Genomic DNA, 23,953 nt, shown 5'->3' on the forward strand with positions numbered 1-23,953 from the left:
AAAACGCTACGTCCAGATGAACAGAATCAACTTTTGGAGAAAAGAGAACGAGCTCCACCGCTAGGAATTTCTTTTTTCTTAAAAGGTCTGAGTCACTGCTTATTCAGAATAGAAAGGTTTTTGATAACTAATCCTTAACATTAGTTAGGTAGATGAGTTTCTTCTTAAAAAAACACAGAATCACAAAGATGCTTGAAATCCTCTTGAAAAACACCTGAGCTGCTGAATACAGCTGACAAACTGGAATCGATGATTTACCATTAACAACTTTCAGCAGTTTACTTCAAAAGAGAAAACAGAAAACCCTCTTGCTGTGTAAACCTTCAGATCTGTTAATATTCACTCAGCATTACCAGAACAAACATTAAATGAGGAAAACAAAGAATAATTATTTGAAAACAATTATAAACCTCACACTTCTGGTAACATTTATTGTAAGCATTTGGGTTTTATAAGAAATGTATTTATTTATTTGAAATTTATTTAGTCAGATAAAAAAAAACAAAAACAAACAAAAAAGTAAAATGAGCTAAAGCTCTGCTGAAAGAATGACATTTAAAAAAGACAGGAAACAAAGGAAACAAGGACAGGAAACAAATCTTCTTGGCTAAATTCATAAATTATGGTAACTACCAGATATGTATGTAAAAACAGTTTATTTTAAACTGTAAACATTTTCAGATGCTTAACTATAAATATCTGAATTCAGTTTCATTTAAATACTAATATTCTATATTTTAATGGTTATTTGTGCTCCAAAGTGTGATCAGGTGATGCTTAAAATTCTATGGAAAATGTAAATATAACCAACAGCAGATTTTTCCTCTCAAAAAGTTCCCTGTAATGTCGAGCTGATAACACTAAGCTGTTAAGTCTTGCCTTCATTCCTGTAATCCCACTCCGGTCTCCGGCTTGTTTTCTGTCTCTGAGCGATGCACAGAGCTGCAGACAACACGAGCAGAACTCCAGCGATTCTCATCCTGATGAAAAAAAGCCCAACAACACACAAATTAACCCCTGAGAGCTCTCAGTCACCGAGTGTGAAGCCATGAAGGAAAACAGCAGTCGAAGTAGTTAACGTGTAGGAAACCTACCTGTTCTGGCAGTCGGAGGTAAAACAAAGAGATCTGGATAAAACTGATGCTTTCTAATCTGAAACAGAGGGAGGGTCTTCAGTCCTCACTCCCATCAGCCGGAGCATCATATATCAGGATTTCACAGTGGAGGGAAACCTGCTTTCTATCTCTAAAAGTTTGAGGGGTCAAAATAACAGAAGAAAAGAGGGTTGCATAACCTCAAGCTTAGAAACAATATTTAATGAGGCAGAAAATGTTCAGAGGAGGGAAACAAAACAGCATATGTAAAAATGTAAAAGCTGGAATATGATCTCAGTCCTTTGAGAGCTTCAGCGGAGCTCTTTGATGTTTTAAGGTCAGCTTAAAAATTCCTGCTCTTCATCTGCTGTCCATGTGAGCTCACAGGAGACCAGCCAGACCCGGATCGCCTCCACAGGGTCTAATCATGGCAATTAAACACAGCCACTTTATTAGCATTTTATCTGCATGTAAACATACCACTTCATATGATGGGAATTTACTGAGAGATGCCTTCATGGTGACATAAATATGTTTTAATGTGTGGAAATATTAAACCAGTTGATACCTAGTTATAAAACAACGTCTACAAAAACAAATGTAAGACTAAATTATAAAGGCTTTTGTCCACAGGCCAGCAGACTCATGTTAATTCTTCACGAGGCCATAGATCAAGACATGGCTGTCTTCCCAGGTCTACCTTCAGGAAGGGCTCCCAGCGAGGTTCTCCTGCGTGACTTCACTGACGGTTTTCCAGCAGTCACCAGTCATGCAGAAGTTGCAGAGGCCCAAGCTAGAAGGTAAAGCTTTCCATTTACCAGTAGACTGATGCTCTAACCCTCACATATGACCATGAGCTCTGAAAGAACGATGTCACAAATGAATTTCAAATTATTTTTCTCTGAAAATGTATGGCGTCTGTTAAGTCTAATTGTTGAATGTTGTCATTGTGTTTCTTAAATTTGTAAGGTCTTAGTTCAATCTATAGGATCAAGACATTCCTTTGATCCTGACCACCTCTCCAGCCACTCTGTGCTGGGGGAGGTTTTATTGCAGATACATTCTATCTGGAAGATCTGTTTCTTGTGTTGTAAGCTTCCTGCTTTTATGACCCTTTTGGTGAGCAGGAGGACACACACACACGTTCTTGCACATGCATACAGGTGCTTACACATACACACACATAGTGCCTTGTCTTTGTAACCAAGGGGGTTTTTACAGAGGGAGGTGCTTTTGCTGTATTGTGTATCGTAACTGTCATGTCAATAAATAGCTACGGGGACAGCTGATCTTTGAAGGATTTTGGGCTGGAGACAGGTTAGGAGTGTGAGCTCCAAGAGCTGGTTCTTGACCAAAAACCTCCCTCGCTAGCGGGTTGAAGATGTTCTGTTATGTCTTGTTTTCTTCATGATGAATAAGTCTCTAAACTAGCGGGGCTTGTGGAAACACAGACCCAACAGCGTCACTGTTTCTTCATCTCAGGAGTCAGCTGAGGTGGTTCAGCATCTGATCAGGATGTAATACTTGGAGAAAAAAACCTGTCATCTGGCCTGGGAGCACATCGGGATCACTGAGGTGTAAGTGGAAAATGTTGCAGAGGAAAAAGATGCCCGAAAGGCTCTGGATAAGCCTGGTGCCACTGAAAAAATGAAGCATAGATTCATCCTCCAGAGATCAGATTTATTTTGAACCAGGCAGACCAACAAAGCAAAGACAGCATTTTTCCATCAACTCCTTTTTTATTGTTTCAAATCCAGGTCAACAGCATACAACTTTCAGGGTCCTCAGTTAGCTCTGTGGAAAGTGAGGAACGGCTGCAAGTCCAAGAGCATGCTTGCTCAGCAAACGGCCCCCGGGTCAATACAAAAGGAAAAGGTCACCGCTGTCTGTCAGCATGACATCAGCGAAATCACGCTCAGGAGGGGCGATAATGATACCACCGGGCAAAAAGAAAAGAACTCAATCTACAACTAAAATATATCCTCACTCCATCAATGGAATTACCGTCTTTCAAAGAAGCACGTCTCATAAATAGCAGGAATCTGGCGCCCACGACTCGTCCTCTGACCTGAAGAGCCCTATTTTCAATAGCTGCAGTTCAACTCTACAGTACTGATTATTGATTTCATTAATGTGGACCATTGTTGGGGCAAAAAAAAAGTGTTGGGGTGGGGAAAAAAGAAACACCCAAACTAAACCTATAAGGTGGCAACAAAAGATGGACGGAGCTTATGGCCATACAAGTGCTGCCTCAAACCTGCATTCTCTGTAATGGCCAGCAGGGGGCAACTCAGAAAGACTTCCATATGTATAGAAGCTCCATGGATCTAAAACCTGATTAAGCAGTTTTCTGCTGATTGTTTGACGTCTTCTTGAACACGTGATGCTCATTTAGGAAATTTTGTTTGTTATCAGAGTCACAAACAGAGGACACAAGTCCCTTTCAGTTTCCAAATGCAAATGTAGCAGCAGAGGAGACCCTCAGCTGGGACTTAAATATTGTGGCTAGGTCCATCTTTTATGTACAGTCTGAAGATGGTGTACATTAGCTACTGTGCAGCTTTATGGTGTTTGTGTCCCTTTTTAATGCATTAAACAGGTCAAAACTTCCAGAAGTACTAGAAAAATGCAAAGTCGTGAAAGCTAACGTTGGCCACATGTGTCAAACTCCCCGAAATTCCCTTTAAACATCACTATTAACAAACATCAGTTGGTTTTGTTTTTTTGCTTAGATGTTAGAAAAGATTTGAGCACCGCATGTTCACCAGAACAAAAGAGGGTTTTTTTCTTATGATGGTATGTCTTGGTCCCAATATTTGATGCAGAAATAAAATTGAAAACTATCGCAATAAATCAGCGATGGTCAGATTTTTAAGGGTATTTTTAACAGGTACTGGGAATTTTCCGAGCACCACAAATTTCCCTTTACTTCCACAGATCCTCTTTTACAGCCGACATCTCTGCCGGTGTAAGCAGGTAAAATACAGGTGGACTGATTTCAAACATCACTAATACACCCAAAGTTTTTCCTGCTATAATACTGCAAAGTAATTTGCTGTAAATTGGATGAACAGACTCTGGGTTTAACGTGGATTTTGGGAGGTGCTGCCATCTAGTTTGCAGGTTTAAATTGGGTGTTTTTTCCTCTCCCCCGTGTTCACCTGCGACCCCTCGCACACAGAGCGATTAAGAAGAAAAGAAAACCTGCAGGGGACCATCAGTGGAGGAACATCAGTTCTGCCCTGGCTGGCAGGCAGGGAGGTGAAAGTGGCGAGCACCAGTTGTTTCTAAAGCACCTCACGGATGATACTCTGCGAGTGGGTGAAGAGAACGATGAAGGCGGGTGGTTGTCCTGGGGATGTAGTTTAACAGAGACACAGAACATACAGCTGATAAAATAAGAAGCTACATATTGTGCCTGCTCAAGTTCAAACCACCAAATTCAAACGCTACAAAAAACCAGCAACACAAAAAAACAACTTTAGGCTCATTCAAAAAAAGGGCGATCATCACCAACGTGTTCGATCAGAGGAGGGCGTCTTTTCAAATTTAATACTGAAAATAGAAACTCTATTTAAGTGGGATTACTCTGGAGCTCGTAGTGTTTCCAGGTCTGAGCTTTGACTGATGATTGTACTTTAAGGGGCTCATCAAAGAGACCTATGAAAACCTGACGGAGCCGAGCCCACTCTGAAGATTCAAAATGTTAAAGTATACGCTACAATCTGATAAAAAACCAAAAAAGAAAAATGCTTAATTAAATTAACAGTATCAACTCTTAAATGTATTTATACACAGCAAGATTTTCCAGAAGACATCGTGACAGTGAGCGGGGCACTGATGTGAGAAAAAAATCCAAACACTCGAGTCTTCGCTGTTGTCCTGAGTCACAGCAGGATTTATTTGAGCCGAGGAGGAGGGCGGCGGGATTATTTGAGTGAAAGGGGGTCTCAGCCACAGAGTGCTTTATCTAAAATGTATTCTGCCTCTCAGAAAAGCAACGGTGTGAAGGGATACAAACCAAAAAAAACCCTCTGATTCAACTTTATTTTGACTCAGTGAAATTGATGTAAACGAGCAAATCCCTCTGCACGTCACAGCAGCCTGTGAGATGGGAAGGGGAGAGGCTTTGACGTGAGGCGAGAAAAGAAAAGATCGCTGACGCTGTCAGAGTCTCGCAGCTGGTCCTGGTGCAGTGACTGAGCTCGATCGGTGAAGGGTGTGGAAGCAGGGCTGAGGGCGAAGGGTTTTAACTGCGGGGCAGGCTGCACATTTCACAGTGCTCAGTGCCGGGCTGGTTCATGAAGGTACAGTGAAGGCAGGACCACATGGCTGAGGAGGAGGCAGGAACCGAGGGGCCGCCCATGGCCCCGTAATCCAGAGAGCTGGAGGGCTGCCCACCCACTGTACCTGGAAGGACAGAAGAGGAAAAACAGGATATTACCACAGTGAAAAGTAGAAGTGGTTTTATGCAGCAGCCTCTCTGGGAAGATATGCCGCCATCTTTACTCTGATCAACTGCTGAGTGGACCTACACCTTTATGAGTGTTCCCACTACAGGAAGCTACTCTGTAGGGACTTCTTTCAGGGTGATTTTCAGGGGCTGATTGGTTAATCCGATCATGCTCATGGTGGCACCAGCAGTCTATTTAAACTAGTATTAAAAGAAAACTTCCTAAAGATGTTTAGATGCATTTCACATTTCCTGCACAAAGGCAGAGTAACACACAGTCAACGTCCTCCTAGAAACACATCTGTCCTCTCACTCTTTAAAGCATCTTATAATCACTTGACTTATCACTTGAAATAAGGTTGAAAAAGCTACCACCATCTTTGCTGTTTCTTCTCCTACAGACTTCCATTCAGGATTCTTTCAGTAACAAGTGGATATAAGTGAGTGGATATCAGCTGAACAGCTGAAACAGTATCCGGGTATAACATCTGTTTGGTTCTTTACTCCCTGTTTTTAAACTTAAGTCTTGTCTATAGATGTTAAAACCGTTAACAAGAACACCAAGATAACGAGTTACAAGCTAACTTAGTATTAACAGGGCGTCACCTTAGACACGGCTTGTAATACACTGGTGGAAAGCTGGAAAATTACAGGTGGTAAAGATGGAGAGGTCACAGGCAGGCAGAGTTTATTTCTGTAGTCTGCTGAGTTAAATAATCCCCAATAATCTGCTTACTAATGAGCTCAAATCAGCAGCACACACCATCTGAGTGATTTTCCACTTTATAGAAATGTCTGCAGCTTCTTTCCTCCTGCTGCAGTTCAAAGTCAGTCCAGAGACACATTCGTTTTTTAACCACAGTAAATTATTCATATTTATTAGTAATATTTAATACCAACCATACCAAACACACGTGTGATCGAACATTTTTTGTGCAGTCATGGTTTATTTGAGGCGCTCTTTAGAAAGAGCATGTAAGCTTAATAATGAGCTGCAGTTTAAGATGGTGGAGTCTATTTGCAGGAAAAGAGACTCACAGGGGAGGCAGCTGGTTATGTTGCTATATATTTATGATTATGTGCAGATGAGAACCTTATGAAATGTACCATCAAGAAACCAAGTTTAGGGGCCCTCAAAAACAGAATTTAAATCTGTGGTTTATATAAAAACCTGACTTACTGCACAGCTGCTCGATGGTGGCCCACTGCTCAGACTTCTTCCAGGTCTGTGCCAGATCCTCATTAGAAGTCTTCACTGCTTCAAGTAGCAGCCCGATGCTGTCCTGCAGATACAAACACAAGCTTTCATCTATCTGCTGAAAATTATTCAAGATGCTGAGGAGTTAAAAGCAAAAACAGTACACCAGAGAGTTTATGTTTGGCAAGTCTGTGCTTCATGCAGGACATCCAAATCTGATCAAGCGGTTCATTACGGAAAAACAATGTTTGCGACCATCGTGATGGGCCGGTTTGAAAATGAGCAGAAAGGTCTGAGTGAAAACATCCTTGGAGGAGTAACTACTTCCAGACGGGAGAAGAATGCGGTCCAACCCATCGTCTGCATTACAAATGGGAAACAAATGAAAACCTGAAAGCATCAAGGCTTTGAACTTACTCTCAGAGGCATGACTTCATTGGTGACGAGGAAGAGGAGAAGATGAAAGTCTGACACGATGTTCAGGAATGATGTGGAGGTGCACTGGGACAGGTATGTGGCTAAACTGTGAAAATCCTGCAAACAAACAAGAAAAACAAGATGAATGATTAAACCACACCTTCACAGTCAGTCACTCAGGCATGTCCACACAGTTTCCAGCATGGCTGCTATTTTTAAATTCACTGTCTGAGAGTTTCTTTCTAAACACTTATGCCATGCACTCCGTGATTTTACCACAACATGGGAGATGAAGAGTGTTTTCAGCTATTGGATTTAGGCTCTGACTGGGGGGGTATTTTCAGACATGCTCACAAGGACTTTTGTTGTTCCCTGCTTGCCCACAACCTCCACTGTGGGTTGTCTGGAATGCCAGATTTGCGATGGATTCAACCCTGACCTGAGACGTCTGAGGCAAAACATCAAGAAGAAACCGTGATACATGTGAGCGCATGTCTGCAAAGAGCGAGTTGAAAATACAGGAACTGTGTTGGCCACACAAACGTAGCACCATTGGCTACATTTTTCTATGACACTTTATCCACTTCCTAAAAGTAAACATGAAGTTGGAGTAGGGCTGTGCGATATGACCAAAATCTCATATCCCGATATAAAACATCTATCGTCCCGATAACGATATAAATCACAAAGATTTAACATTTTCTGTAAATTCTGTGAATCTCGGGCAGCTCGACTTGTGTGAAGTGTTTCCAGCTGGGCGTCGTGTACCTGGAGTCGAGTGTTTTAACTGATGCATGAAACTATACATTTTTAGACATAAGTTGTAACGGCCGCTGTTTTCTTTGTGAGTATTTATTACACGGCGTGCTGCGGGGAAAAGCCTGTTCTAACGTTTGAGTGTAAGGTTTATTTTTTAGCACCTGACGGCTCTTTTTTGCTTCTCATCCGTAAACACTCTACATACTCTTTCACGTGATTCAGTTTATTTTGAAAAGTTTCAACAGGATCTTCAGCTTTATTGTGAAAGGTTTATGTGGAAAATAAACAAGCGGACACGCGATGGTTTTACCGTCGTTGTTGCTAACGACAACGCATAAAAGCAGTCGCTTGTCTGTCTGTAGTGTGGTTATATTAAATATAAGAGAAAGAGAGAACGTTAAGAAATTAATATAGCCACTACAGTGACCATCAAAACCATGAAAAAATATTGCCGTAAACAGTTTATTTTGCGACACCACGAAACAAACGATAGCGTAAAATGAAACGATAGATGTTTTTATATCGTCATCCGATATATATCGTTATATCGAACAGCCCTAAGTTGGAGGATTATTACTTTCAGCATGCATCCCAGAGATAGGGCTGTTCGATATAATGATATACATCGGATGACGATATGAAAAAGCTTATCGTTTCATATTACACTATCGTTGGTTTCGTGGTGTTGCAAAATAAATTGTTTACGGCAATATTTTTTCATAGTTTTGATGGTCACTGTAGAATTTTTTAAAGTTCTCTGTTTTTCTTATATTTAATATAGCCACACTATGGACGGACGAGCGACTGTCTTTTTGCATTAGCGTGAAAACAGTACAAAGATGCAGGGGATGAGAGATCAGTTAAATTTCCAAACACCCATTCTCCAAACTGGGACCATCTATCCTCCCCTTAAACCAAATACTTTGATGGCCTTTTTATACCTTGTTGAATCGGATGAGGGAAATACAAACTCATGCTGACAGTACTTACCTGTGTCTCTCCAAGAATATCCCGGTTTTCAATGGGAAAGCGTTGCGTAGAAGAAAAGGTATACTGGGGGTCCTTTGGAAAAGTTGTGGTTATCTGCGAAGAAAATAATATTTCTCTATACAAGTTTTCTGGAAATTTAGTGTCAGAATATAGTTTGCTGCACTAAAGAAACAAAAAGTATTATTAAAAATACTCACATCTATAATAAGATACTCCACGGGAAGAGGTCGAGCTAGAAACGTGACATCATTTCCAAATTTGTCTTTGTCCTGTTGGATGTGAAAATCAGACAAATCAATCTCAACATCTGGAGGAGCTGATAAGTAACATCTAACCCCAAAATAAGTACCTAATATTTATTTTCTTCTTAAACATACACACTTCATCACATCAGAGCTTTTTTATACGGCATCTCACCTTATAGAAGACGTCTGGTACGTACTGCTCAGGGCTCGACTCTTTAGCGTAGCCCAGCTCGGGAGCGTCTTTGCAGGGCAGTAGGCACTCGTCTCTCACCAGAGCCATGCACTGATTGGACACCTGATATCCTTCGAAGTGCACCTGGTTATCTGGACCACCTGCACGTAAAACAGCACCGAGAAAGATAAATAAATAATAACCACTCACTGAAAAACAGTTATTTCCATTGCAAATAAATTAGGGATGGTGATGATTTTAAAACTAGTCTTGCAAAGACAACTGCCAGTCACTAACAAAGGCCCATGTTAGGAGAGCTGTGCAGCAAGCACAAGACTATCAAGAGAGCCAAAGACAGCAGTGACATGCGATGTGCTGTACAAAGTGGATCAGGTGATCAGGGATCCTGAGATAAGCCAACCATCAATAATCCACAGGTTCCCTTGAGAACCTTAAGCGTTTCACTTGTTCTCGGTAGATGTTGCTGACTGAATGCTCTTTTTTTTAGTCACCTTAGCAGCTCAAGCTGAACTAAACAAAGTGATTTTGAGCTGTTTAAGTTCTCCTTAAATAGCTTTCTATTCATCCACTAATATATAAATAAGCTGATTAGTTTACCACAAAATGTAATCTTTGACAAAGCCAGAATAAAGTCAATCTGAATAAGCAAGGACAACCTGATGAGAAGTTAAAAATATCAACAAGGAAATCATGCACAGTGCAATAACACTATAGTGTGTAAAACACTGAGTGTGTAAAGTCTGTTCAGCATTACACATGCAAGCGATTTACAAACAGTAAAACAGATGGACTTCGCCCCTGCTTGCTGCGAGATGTGTAGCCATGACATCAGCTTTGGCTGCCGGGGCCTCACTCATGCAAACAAAAGTGTTGAGGTCACTGCTGGGTGTTTTCTTGGAACAAATACAAAAGGCGGCGAAAACATTCATCCCTGATCCCGCACAACGTCTGGCTCCTCTGGCTTCAAATGGACACACATGTTTTAAGTTGTAGTTTTACACTTGACAGACCTTACAGTAAAGCTGTAAACTGAACACCTAAACCAGTTTTCTTTAAGATTGTAAGAATTCTATGGATATATGAAAGGAGAGGCTACAACATGCTGAGTGTTGCATTCTGGGATGTGCAGATTAATGAATGTTTTAAGTGTGTTTAGACTAGGGGTGGGGAACTCCAGGCCTCAAGGGCCGGTGTCCTGCAGGTTTTAGATCTCACCCAGGGTCAACACACCTGAATCAAATAATTAGTTCATTACCAGGCCTCTGGAGAACTTCAAGACATGTTGAGGAGGTCATTTAGCCATTTAAATCAGCTGTGTTGGATCAAGGACACATCTAAAACCTGCAGGACACCGACCCTCGAGGCCTGGAGTTGGACACCCCTGCATTAGACTGACCCAAATAAATTGTCAAGCAGGTTTCTAGGTTTGAGGTAAACTGTGATTGAACCACAAACTTAACTATACCCAGAGATGCACCAAATCCCTTTTTTTTTAGCCTGCTGAAGTGTGACCTGCAGATACTGAATGTTTTTCTAAGGCCTATAACCGACAGCAGATACAAACAAAAAGAAATGATTAAACTTTTCCCCCAAACTGCAGTATGCTACTGGCTCTGATAGAAACAACTCAAAAATAAAGGGCTCTGCTATTTGAAAAACATACAAATACGAAATGAAAATCAGTTGCATGAGTTGCTGTGTGCCCACCTTTACCTGAAATATTTTTCTACAGGTGTGGTAGATTTATATGACAAAAAAAAAAAAGAAGTGATCTACCTGCATAATTATCCAGTATGTTTATAACTTCAGCAGATAAGAGGACATCGACCCCTTTCTGCTTTTCACTACATAATTTTCCATGTTAACGACAAGTTAGGGTGTGACGTGAGGATTTGATGCCACTGTGTTCCCATTGGAAAAGTCAAAAGGACATTTTGGGAAGAGATGCTTTTTTGTGGTTTATGATTAAGCAACCATGCCTGCATTGATAAAGTAATGAAGAAAATGTTCCCCTGTTTCTCATTCATAAACCACTCACAAGAAAAAAAAACAGTACCAACCTGTCGCGACCACAGTCACAAATTTGGATCCAAAGTGTCCGTCTCGAGAAAGTCTGCAGGGGTTTGAATGTTCGTTCTGGAAGTATCCCGCTGTGATGCACTCCTCCGCGCTCAGGTAATACGAGTCCTAACACAAGCAAGGACATTAAGGATACACGGAGGAACACACCACAATTAAGACTAACAGATCATCTTTGAGTCAGATGGATCCTCACGCTGTTTCTTGAGTAGCGGACGGTGCCTATCCTCGTATCCTCAGACAGCAGGTCCGTGAAGATCCACCCCACCTGCAGAACAAGCAAACACTTAAATAATTACCAACTTTTGTCCACTCATAAGATTATCTGCTCGAATATTCAGCGATTTTACATGATGTAACAAAGCTATAAGTTAAACTCAATTCTCAAAGTTTCATCTTTTTATCCAAATGGAACAAAAACAGCCCTTAGATATACAAAAACCACAAGACACCAGGTGATGCGCAAAAAATACATACACATGCGAGGATTAACATCACTGCAAACACCTGATTCTTGAAGTTTAAAAATATTTTTGTGCTTATTCAACCTTTCAAAATAAATTAGTATTTCTCAATACTCCAAATATCCCTGCATGATTTTCTCCCACCACACTAACACATCATTACAGCAACAGCATGCGTCTCCCCACCGCTGTTCCCGTTTTACATGTGAGGGTCACCGTGCTTCACAGTACCAAACACATGATGTGTGAGCCACTAAACAGTGGTGACAGATGACTGACAGCTCCAAACACCGAGCTACACCTGATTGGACATACGCCTGCCTGTGCCCTCTGAGATATCAGACTGAAACCAAGCTCCATAGAAAGCTTTCTTTTAACTTACCACCATGATTAGGATACAAAAATAGCAAGATATGAGCTAAAAACAATGCAGAGAAAGGTATTTTTGAAACTGTCATTAAAAATAATCAATTTCATGACTTTCATTATTTTATTGCCATTTTTTAATCTTAGACTGACCTCTGACATGCCTCACAGATATGTTATTTAATTAAAGAGATTTTCATAGAAAATCTGCAGCTTTAACTGAAGAAGTGTTGGAGTCAAGAGGGTGGGTGGGGATAGAGATCACAATAGCCAAACTAACTCGACTTCTAGGGGACAATTGTGGTCAGGCATGTTATGTACTGCCTGTTTTGAGAACACCCTTAAGTTTCATGTCAGATTTTTCTCCCTGGTCATCCATGCCCCACTTGCAGCAACAGGCTAATCAGGGTCATTTAGGTGTCTTGAGCCTCTCTGACAGACTCCAACTCGACACTGACAGTAGTCCCTTTAGTAGCTGGAAGGCCACTCTACCAGGAGGAGAACTAGTACTGAGCACAGTAAAGCTGCAAAGCAGAACAAGGACGTCTGCCAGCTGCAGCCTAAGTGGTGGAGTTGGAATCCATTCACTGGATTAAGGTCTGACTGTAGAGGCATCTATCTTTTGTATATATGGTATTTGTAAATGTACTGTGCATACATATAGTTCTGCTTGTATGCAAACATGAAAGCAATGTGAGGTCAAACAGAGCACTGAGGGGAAATCAAACCCAACCTTGCACATGCCCAGTTTGGCAGCAATCTCATCCACGGCTGCAGCTTTGGGATCTTCCAACAGTTCCAGGCTGTTCTGGGTGGCATTCTGAAACACATCCGAGAAAAACAGCACAGTTATAAATGCAGTTAATGCTCAGTGAGGACTTTAACCTTATTGAGCAAATAAACTAAGACGCAATTTCACTTGCAGAGCAGAATCAGGCGGTAATACACTCAGTGAGAATGTCCCACCTGTGGGGGTTCGTAGATGGCAGCCACTTCCGCTCTGATGCCCAGGGGGATGTCTTTGTGCTCCGTGTATCTGCCGTACAAGTAGCCCATCCTCTGACTGCCCGTCTTCCTCCAGAAGTCCAAGAAGCGGTCAGCAATGGTGTGGTTCTCAAACATGATGTTGTCTACATGTCTGTATTTCTGGGGGGGGAAAAAAAGAAAAACTACATTCACATACACGGTGTGATACTCAGGACTGTTGTTTGGTTTTTTTTAGACATGGATCAAGTTTCTTTGAAGATGTGGAAGCAACCGCTCAGGTGGAGTCTGCATGCTGAAATATACTTGGGGATTAGATTGCCAGTGTTGCTCAGCACTTTGTACTGAAGCTAACTGTAATGTACACCTGCCATTTAATGCGCTCCACCAAACTTTTACTGTGATCTAAATTATTAACAGGGACAGAAAACATTAAAAATGTGTGCAGTATTAAGCAAATAGGCACATTTTCAGTAAAACAGCTACAGAGTAATCCAATCCATTCATTTTCTAAACCACTTCAGGGTTCTGGAGCTTATTCCATCTTTCATATGGTGAAATATGGAGTACTCCCGGGACAGGATGGTTCGCTTCAAGTATTTTCGGTGTCATATTTGCTCAAAAAAACGAAGTAAACAAATATTTCGCCCAACCCTTGTTACCGTGACATACCTGTCTGTTCAGTGTGATGGCACTCGGCTGGCACTTGGTGCAGATGCCTTCCGGCCAGGGAGGGTGACCCTCGCAGCCTGACTTTATCTTACAGCTGATGTTCTCCAGAGCAGCAAACTTCCCCCTGCAGGAGATCAGAACAGTGTCAGAGTCTGCCATTATGAGCAACCAAACTGGAAAATTAAAAACAGCTCCTCACTTATCAGCGCCACCCGTCAGCTTGCGAAGGTATGCGTGGAATGACATGTGCTTCACTGGTGGGTCGAGGTGATTCAGGTAGTCTTCGTCAAAAGGCTGGAATCAGAAGAAACATGCTTTATAGCCCTAACATTCATCATTTAAGAAACAAAGCACAGGAATGAAATATCTTACCTCTAGCGGTACACAGTGCACACACTTCCCAAGGGCACCATGGCGACATCTGGAACAAGAAAAGAATGATTAGGTATCCAACATCTGCACTGAGGTCAGATGTGTGCAGCTGGTCCTCTTCCTTACAGCTGCGGATCTCTGTTTCTGTAGATCTTGCCATCTTGCTTGGCCAGATACTGATCGATCTCATCTTCCTGGACCTGGGGCGCTGAGAAGGACCGGGGGATCATGGAGGACGAAGAAGAGGACGAGACGGATGGTAGTGACGTAGATGTGTGAGGGGTGGCCGTGTCCATAACCTCCCCGGAGGAGGTGGAGGATTCTGAAGGGAACAAAAACAACATGTCCCCATGCCTACAAAACACGAGAGAGAAAAATAAGATGATTAAAGCTGTGGAGGTCGACAAAGAAGACAGTATTTCTGGAAACCAACACTCCCCGGAGAGGCAAGAGTGAAATTCAGACTCTAATTAAAGGTTAAAGTCTGTTTGTTTCTACTTACTTGATCTTAAGAAGGCTGAGGGTTTTGTTCTGGGATACGAGCTCTCCGGTTTTGTTGCGGTTCAGATAAACCGAAAACCCATTAGAGTTGAACCCAAATTCTTTGGCCACCTGTGGGAGAAGCAGATACCGGATTTTGACAAGAATATCGATACGACACACATTTCATATAGCCTGGAACAAAAACATTGGTAGCCATCAAGACACTTTAAATTCATCATTAAGCATAAATGTCAAAGCCTTGTGCTGCCGGGAGTGAATTCTTATCACATGTGCTGGTTCTTGTGTAAAGACAGTTTGCTCTTGAAAAGATACCAATCACTCAAAGCAGATTAGCAGAGCGCGTCAGCCTGGAGGAACACCTCTTTATGGTTGTGCCAAAACATTTTAAGAAAAGCACTCTGAGCGGATCGAACAGGAGGGTCTCCCTCGTAGCACTTTTACATCACATCATGTAACTGTAATACACTCAGCCGTATGCTGATCATTTCCCTGTGTGGGCCTTTTTTCCGCATACACGCATTTTCAGATCTGATAAAGAGGCTTTAGACAGAACCAAAGGAAACTTCCACAAATCCAAATAGTTGACTCTAACCTGTACTGATGGTAAAAAAAGTTATTTTTGGTATTCTGTGTCATTCTATAAACACTGTTTTACTTGAGACATGTTGAACTGCATATTTTGCACCTTGTTACGTTTACTAGTTACAGACAGAGGAGAACAATACTGACTTCAAATCTGATTAGTCTTTAATGGCTCTCTTACATGAAATATACTGAACTGATAACTGGATTTCACTAGAATTTTGCTAAACACCAATATTTTATTTCCTCACTTTGAGGAAGAAAGTGGCATTGATCCGGTGCACTCCAGAACTCTACACCTATGTCTGAAAAGTACTTCATTCAACAACCACCTAAAAGCTATTTTCTCAGGAGAAAGAATGCAGAACATTCCCTCCTCTAACATCTAAACCAGTTGATGACGTTGGGAAGGATTCAGTTTGTTTTTAATCTATCTTTAAAGTCCACACTAATAAAATTAGCAGAGAACAGAAGAGCAGTGAGAAGCATAGAGGTTGTCTGGGGATCACTTTTCTCATGACACACCAAAAGAACAGCGTAAGATCTCATCACTATGGGAAAAATACACAATCAGACATTGTTTTCAGCTCCTCTCTTTTCTGTGTGAGCTGCAGAAATATAACCAGCAGGACTCCGGCTGTCTGGTTCATTGCTGCACTTCAGTGCGGAGTGAAAACTTTCCATTGAATTGCAAGCTACACAGTCCTGCCTTAACAAATGCATTTTAGATGAGGTGCTGCTGCAGTGCTCTGTCTGCTGTTATATGCTTCTATTTTAGGCTTTTCATAGACAGTGATTAAAATGCAAATGTAATTATTTCCCATCCTCATGTGTAAAATTGAAGCATAACAGAGAAAATTTCCCCAGGAACAGAGGGGAAAGTGGCTCTTAAGTACTTTGCTAAGTGAGACTTGTATAACTTGGGAGGAATACCATTTGTCAGCTTTACTATAAGTCTTACGGTGCCTTATTCTTACCTCATACTGTATTTTACCACGTTTGTTGTCAATTTGCTAAAACTTCCTATCTTTGTTTTGCTGATTCTTGTCACCTGAACACCTGATATTTTACAAATCAAGCAGATCACTTCATTTTTTATTGTCATTCCACTGGCTTCTGTCCTTTTTGGTAAATAAGGGTCTTTAGATTTAAATTTTTAACTTACAGTTCATGTTTGCAGGTCTTCAAATTCACATCTCTGAAGCCTGTTTGTGTCAGCCAAACTTCTTGAAACACCAAAGGGCGTTCACAGTCCTGCAGAGTTGGACTGACATCAGATTAGGAGTTGTCCAAATCTGATGTGAGTCCAGCTCCGCAGTGATTCAGCACTGGTGCAAATGTTGGGTTCAACATTACCAGACAGCTGTAAATGGGTGCAAGAATTTACTGTATTTTAAGCACTAGATTTGGGGAAGTGGATTAAATTATTAACAGGCCTTCAGTAAAATTCAAGTCCTATAAAAAAAAATAGATTATCTGCTTTTATCTGTGCCTTCTGTGATGTGAAGCAATGCCTGGACTCTAAAACATCTAACACAATCCACAAAAACGCACAGGAGCGGTGCAGGGCCGACCTGCTCTGTTACTTCCTACACAGCTTCATGCATGTACAGGCACAAGAGGAGGAAAAAACAAAGCCCACACACAACACATAACACTCCTGTACTGATTTAAAGATAAACATTTTCTAATCAGTTTTCTTTGTGGAAAAAAAATAAGAGGCCTGCACAGGTTTTCAGTGTACTGTGGAAATAACGTACAGAAGGCTTGGATCCAGTTCTGGTGTGGAGGAAAGCAGAGAGTGGGAAATTCTTTGCTTTTTTGCCAGCACACGACCGATGTGACACAACAGATAAATATCAGCTACTGATGTGGATAAATGCCATCTTACTTGCTGATATGCCAATATCAGCTAATGACTATATTTGGTTCATATATCAGTACATCCTTATGATTGACAGTATTAACATGTCTAGCATATCATCACCCTTTGGTTTAAAAAAGACCTGTTTTGAAGCATCAAGAATAACATTCCTGCTGTTTTGGCCACAAGTAACTGCACGTGGTGGGTCTAATAACCACTGAGAGAGCAGATAACCTCCCCTTTTGAAACATGGTGTCACCAAAAGGTCAAAACAAAAAGTTGTTTTTTTCCCAGATTTCTATTGGATCAAAGTCTTTTTGCAACTATACGGTGGCTTTCAGATAGCCTTTCATTCTTCCAGCCAGAAAACTGTGACCATTTTATTTTATGTCTATTATTCTTGCTTAATTTTACAATGCATAGCAATTTAAAACAATGTGGCACCACTGTACCCTGAAGGCAGCAAACATGGGTAATCTTTGTGAACTGGAGATGAAGTGAGGGAGGGCATGCAGATTAGGATGGTACTCTGAATTTTGTGACTTTTCAACTGCATGAGGACACGGTGTTACTACTTCCAGGAAAATAAATAATAACGATGAGCTGACAAAGCCTTGAGGTGAAGGAGTGCTGGTGCCTGGCAGTTTATGGAAACACAAGCTACAGAAAATACCTGTTTCCCCTCCTTTACATCTGAAAAACCTGAGGACAACTGTTTTGAGCTCACTCTCCCTCATCTTCTCCCACGCCTTCGGAAACCCAAGGAGGTCATAAGCAGAATAGAATATGATGGCCCAGGCTTAGATGTTATTGTGTTTGTAACTGCTGGACAACTATTCACAGATCATTACCATTATCTTATGCAAACATCAAATAAAGCATACTATCTACAGTTGAATTAAAACTATAATGTGTTTAGAAGTCTTTAACTAAACTGTTTTCTTAGCTATTCAGTGGGTTTGTCAACAGGGATCCTTATAAAAAGGCAGAAGGGGAGGCTTAGGGAAGAAGACAGCAGCAGCCATGACTAATTAAAATCCTGCATTGTTCAGAAGTCAGCCACCACCTTCATTTAAAGGCTGAACTGACCCCCTTATACTGGAGTGCCAGGCCAAACTGATAAATCCTGAGGCTGGAAACCAGCCCTTAGAGCACAGAAGAAAACAAGATGCTTGAGTGCTGTTATATTTAACACATTACCTTCTTTAAAAAAGCAGCAGCTGTCTCCCTCTTTGTAGAAGGAATTTTTTTCATCCCTTCTGGGGACTGCACCCTGATGATCTAAAGGAGGGACAGAAATAAACCCACAATTCAGCCGTTACAGTACAAGCCCGAATCCATTGTAGCATTTCAAACACCAGTCAGTCAAAACCAGGACGCAGCTCCCCCCCCTTTCTGCCCCCCTCCGGTGTCAGTGTCGGGGTATTATGACAACCGTGACAGTGCAGAAAGAAAAGTCGGGTTAACGTTAGCTCATCAATCTCTGGTTTTTAGCTGCAACATGACGATGTTGACATTGAACTACTCTGGAAAGCTGTCAGTGTGTACTGGCTCATTCACAAACTAACTAAATATCACTTTCGTGGTGAATGTGCAACATCACAGCTCCCATCGTTACCGAGCTATTCGTGTTACTGTCATGCTAAAGAGATGAAAGAATATGCCAGTCATTTTAAGCCGGCCGTTATTGTCGCTCTCCCGTTAGCCAACAATGACTCTTTTCATTCTGATGTCGTCAGCTAGCCTACTAGCTATCATATTAGCCGGCTAGCTAAACAGGCCCTGGTCACTCTTAGCTCATGTTAGCTGGCTAATGCTAGCCAAGCTAATTCTGCTGCCTCATCACTCAGGAGTCCGGCTAACAGGCTAGCTAACGTTAGCCGGAGCCCACCCGCCGCTGTACTTACAATATTATCGGCCATGCTGCTCGGGTAGGTGCGCCCGGTAGATTTGGCTTTGTTAGTGGACAGACAGGGTCAAAACAAATATCCCGTAACGCTGTTGTGTATGTGTGTGTGTGTGTGTGTCAGCGAAACTCCATCCCGCAACTCAAACACCGGGTGTTGCACACATTAGCGCCCCCATCGATCCCACAGCGGAGCGACCACGGTCGAAACAAAGAAACTGAGCTGGAAACAAGGGTTCCACTTTTATCATTCTTTCTTTTTCTCCCGTCAGTGACTGCCTCCCACCTGAGCCCCCCCGTGTCAGATCCTTTTTAGTATTAAATATGCTGAAAGATGGGATACAAAATCTTCCTTTCACACTGAACATTTTCAGAGATAGACGCTCACTACAGCATGTTTGAGCCCTCCTTGTAAGTGCACAACATTATCTTAATTTTATTCTGCTTTCTGAATTCTTAACAATAACTAACATTTTTCATAAAAAATCACTATCATAAAATATGAGGCATTGTTTTAACATGTGGGATGGATAAAACTACTGTCTGGTCTATGATGATGAAAAGTAGCCCAAACCCTAAACTCTATAACACTATGGCATGAAAATATGGAATTTCTGGCTTTTAAAGCTTTTGTACAGTGTTTAAAGGGACAGGACAGTAATTAAGCATTTAAAGGAGATGTGATGGACTGAGTAGTCAGTAATCAGATAATTTATATTCTGCTTAGTTTTTGCTGTTTTATGTCGCAAACAGTTACTTTTAGTTTTTTTTTATTTGTAGGTTCAAAGGAGGGTGATTTTATGTTACTTACTGTACTTTCTGCAGCGTTTTGTACTTTTTAAACCATCAGTGTGGTCACTCTTACACTTACTCACACTAGCTGTATTTGGGAATAATAATTTATGATACCAAATCTCTCTCATTCATGTATGTAAAACTGCTATTTTAAATGTGATCTAGATATGAAAATGTTTTAAATTTTCCAGAGCATCACTACAGAAGAAACAGCACTTATTGAAATAAATTAATTTTTAAAAAATCAATGTGTTTTTAATTAATTTGATGATTCCTGGCACTGAGCCTCGTATTTGACATGTATTGTCTATAATCTAAATCCAAAAAAGTTCCCATTATAACAACACCTGTAGTTTTACACGCTGTTCATTTATTATTGTTTTGGCTTGTTTTAAGTACCTGCCCCCTGTTTAAATGTGGATGTCTTCATTATGAAGTTAAAGTGACACATATAGGTCTTAGATGTTCCCTCAACATCAAGGGAACAAACCACAATACCTGCGTGACATTATGTACTTTGCATATGCAGAATATTTGTGAGGCCACAGAAAAGACAGAAACACCTTAGAATTAGAGTACCGGTGTTATCAGTAAATCCCTACAAGACTCATGAGGAACTCATTTATATGAGGAACCTTGTGGCTTGTGCTCTGTCAGCGGACCTCATAGCTCAGCCACGTATAGAGGAACAATTTGCTACACTTATGAATGTCACACTGTTGTTATAAATTCTGCTTGTTATATTTTTGATTCTGAAATGTGCTTTATGAATGAAGATTGTGAGTTGTAACAAAACGATCAAAATTAATCTAATGTGTGCAATAATCATTGATGCTGTTGTGGCAGCCTTTAGGATTATAAATTATGAGACACCATTCCCTTGGGGTCGGTTGCTTCAGTGAGAGCATCCGGCATAAAAATCAAACATGCGGAGCGAGCAGCTGTGAGTGAGCAGCCGAAAGTAGCTGAACTTCATTCTTAATAAAAGCAGGATGTTCATCGGCTCATCTCCCCAGCACAAAGAGAAATATAAGTGCACATGATGAAATCAATCTTTCAAGTCTATAGAAGCTCTTTTACAGTGTTAATTCAGAAAAAAGAGCCTTTCTTTTTCTCTTTTAATGAAAAGTGTTGCCGGACTTTTCAAAAAAAAAAAAAAAAAATCTAATTAAGATTCAGAAAAACTGGATTTTTTTTTTAAAATGAATGTATCAGTTTTTATTTGTATTTATTTATTTTGACAAGACAACTTTTGGTATTTTCCTCTGTTGTACAGTTTCAGTTCCTTGTTGCAGGATAACACAAAAGCTGACTGAGCTACAATTACGCACGGTAACCACTGGGGCATTGCTCAGTACCAACAAACATGCCAAACTTCACCCTGAGAAACGGCCTATTTTGTACTAAAGAAGAGCAGAAAAAGCGGTCGGCATGAACGAAGCGGATGATCTTCGACAGCACAGCAATCAAATTCCTGAAGAAAAGCCGGAGATGGAACTGCTCGGAGCCCTAAAGCTGCAGGACGAAATAAACCGAAGCGCAGGTGAGAGAAATCACGGATGTTTGATTTTATGGCGCAAACTGCTGGCGTGATGCTAGCCTGTTGTAGGGGTGGCTGAGATTTCTACAGCAACAAGTCTTACTGTCCTCTGTTAATTTGACTCGGTTCACAAATGTTCCAAAACGGAAACCATCGGCGAGGCTGCAGAGCAGCACCCGGACGGTTTACGGCGCGCACACAGCAGGGTGATCTCAGTTCAACCTCACTGAACAAACAGCGTTTCCACGTTTAAGATTAAATGGCTGAATAAGCTGCTCCGTAACTCAGATGTAAAATATAAAAACTATAAATCAAGCACCAACATCCGCTTTATGGATTTGTGCCAGTATTTACAGGTGTGTGTACTGTATGAGTGTACCAACGCTGATATTGGTATTGGGTCAGTAAAAGTGTGATAGGCTTGATACTTTGTTTCTATCTTATATGTTCAGTATAGCTCAAACATGCACTAAGATGTGCAAATTTTTAAATTTTATTTATAGCCTATAGCACATTTAAACAACACTAGCTGAACCAAAGTGCTTTAGAAACAGGCACATCTTGATTATTTTTGACAAAAAAAAAGAAGCTGAAAGATGTGTTTTATTATGTTAACCAATGGTACTATCCAACACACTGCTCTCCCGTAAATAAGCTGCATTCATGTGTTACAAGTATCAGTATTGGTATTAATATCGGCAATACTGACCCTGTATTTACTCGTTCTCGGAGCCATACCAAAATCTTTAGTATTGCACTACCAGAATTACGCTGCACACTTTATGTGGCTGCTGAGCTCAAATGTTTGGCCTGATGACTATTTTTTCCCTCTTTCTTCAGCAGTTAAACAGAGAATACAGGGCTGTGTACATATATGTACACAGAATAGCTCTGAATGGAGAGCACAAATGTGCTTACTGTGTTTTATTCGTGCAGATGTCCAGCAGCTGATTAAAGAAGAGATGCCTCATGAATGGAGTCCCAGTGTGGAGCAGAAGGTCCCAGAGCACCACCGCATAAAGGAGGAACAGGAAAAACTCTGGGACGGTCAGGAGGGAAAGGCATTTATTTCTGTGAAAAGCGAAGATGAAGAAGAAAAACCTCAATTCTTAGAGCTTCACCAAAGCAAAACTAACAACAATAGCGAGGCAGAGCCTCCACCCAGCAGCTCAGATAAACAGATGAAAACAGAAACTGATGAAAACGACTGTGGAGGACCACAGCCTGCCAAGAACCCAGATTCAGACATTCATTCACCTCTTACAAAGGCTTCTGAGTCTCTTGAGAGTGAAGTCAGTACTGATGATGATGATGATCATAATGATGAAGATGAAGACTGGCAGACAACTTTATCAGATTGTGGAACTGAAACTGATGGTACTGACAATAGCTGGAAGCACACCAGGGCACCTAATTGTAAAAGCAAAAATCTAGTTAGCTGTTCTGAGTGTGGGAAAGAGTTTAAGCAAAAGCAATCTCTTAACAGCCACATGACAATTCACACAGGAGAGAAACCATTTGGTTGTGATGAATGCGGTAAAAGATTTAGTAAGCGGAGTGGTCTGACAGCACATGTGAAAGTTCACATGGGAGTTAAAGCGTTTAGTTGCAGTGTTTGTGGTAAAAAGTTCTACCAACAGGCAATTCTGAACGCACACAAGATAGTTCATACTAAAGAACAACGATTTGGTTGCAGCACTTGTAGTAAAAGATTCAAACGTCAAAGTGATCTTACCGTGCACATGAGCGCGCACGCAGAAGTGAAACCATTTGGCTGTGGTCAGTGTGGCGTGAGATTTACACGACAGGGAAGTCTGCTGAGGCACGCTGTGCTCCACACGGGAGAGAAACCATTTCGTTGTGATATTTGTGATAAGAAATTTTATCGAAGGGCACACCTTAAGAGACATGCACCTGCTTGCAGGAACGTTCACGCTATTGTGTGCGACAAAACAAAGAAACTGTTTGCTTGTGATGAATGTGGGAAACGTTATAAGAGAAACACACACCTTAGGAGACACATGGTTGTCCACACGGGAGAAAAACCTTTTTCCTGTAGTGCCTGTCATAAAAGATTTTCACGACAGGAAAATCTGAAGAAGCACATGAAAGTCCACATATAACAAAAACTGCACAAAGTTTGTCTTTAACTGTGTGGTTTGTGTTGGTAAGTGACACGCAGGAAAACAAACGATCAGTTTTCCCTGATTTGGAGAAAGAAATATGTTTTTGTAAAAGGTTTTTATAATGTTTAAAGAAGAAATGTGAGATATTTTTTCTACCTTCCTATTAAAAAAAATACCAGCTTTGTTTTGTCATATCTAAATAAGATTGTATTTTAATATTTTAATACTATAATACTTTCCACTGCCCTGGGTCAGACCAGAGGTTGTAATGGCAGAAATTAATTATTTAAATAGCTGTGCTTAAGGTGAGATCAGAAGTATCAGTAATGTATTGATTTGTTAATTTGTTG

The 23,953-nt window shown here is 41.0% G+C and overlaps 2 protein-coding genes across 2 annotated transcripts; one reads left to right on the forward strand and one right to left on the reverse strand.

Moving 5' to 3' along the window:
• Positions 1-3,141: 3,141 nt before the first annotated feature.
• On the reverse strand, positions 3,142-19,334 carry nploc4 (NPL4 homolog, ubiquitin recognition factor). Its single transcript, XM_063482461.1, has 17 exons — positions 19,144-19,334; positions 18,437-18,517; positions 14,789-14,898; positions 14,413-14,640; positions 14,287-14,335; positions 14,114-14,208; positions 13,915-14,038; positions 13,225-13,404; positions 12,992-13,078; positions 11,625-11,696; positions 11,410-11,536; positions 9,329-9,489; positions 9,109-9,180; positions 8,912-9,004; positions 7,163-7,279; positions 6,728-6,830; positions 3,142-5,504 (listed from the first exon to the last, which is right to left on the reverse strand). Exons 1-17 carry the CDS (start codon positions 19,156-19,158, stop codon positions 5,344-5,346), a joined length of 1,875 nt encoding a protein of 624 aa, XP_063338531.1. The 5' UTR covers positions 19,159-19,334; the 3' UTR covers positions 3,142-5,343.
• A 1,958-nt stretch (positions 19,335-21,292) lies between these two features.
• Positions 21,293-23,763, forward strand: LOC134633608 (oocyte zinc finger protein XlCOF6.1-like). The gene is made up of 2 exons (XM_063482481.1): positions 21,293-21,480; positions 22,414-23,763. The coding sequence occupies exons 1-2, from the start codon at positions 21,369-21,371 to the stop codon at positions 23,598-23,600; spliced, it is 1,299 nt and encodes a 432-aa protein (XP_063338551.1). The 5' UTR covers positions 21,293-21,368; the 3' UTR covers positions 23,601-23,763.
• Positions 23,764-23,953: the final 190 nt, after the last annotated feature.

This window comes from Pelmatolapia mariae, linkage group LG8 (assembly GCF_036321145.2).
Source record: "Pelmatolapia mariae isolate MD_Pm_ZW linkage group LG8, Pm_UMD_F_2, whole genome shotgun sequence".
Lineage (NCBI taxonomy): Eukaryota > Metazoa > Chordata > Actinopteri > Cichliformes > Cichlidae > Pelmatolapia > Pelmatolapia mariae.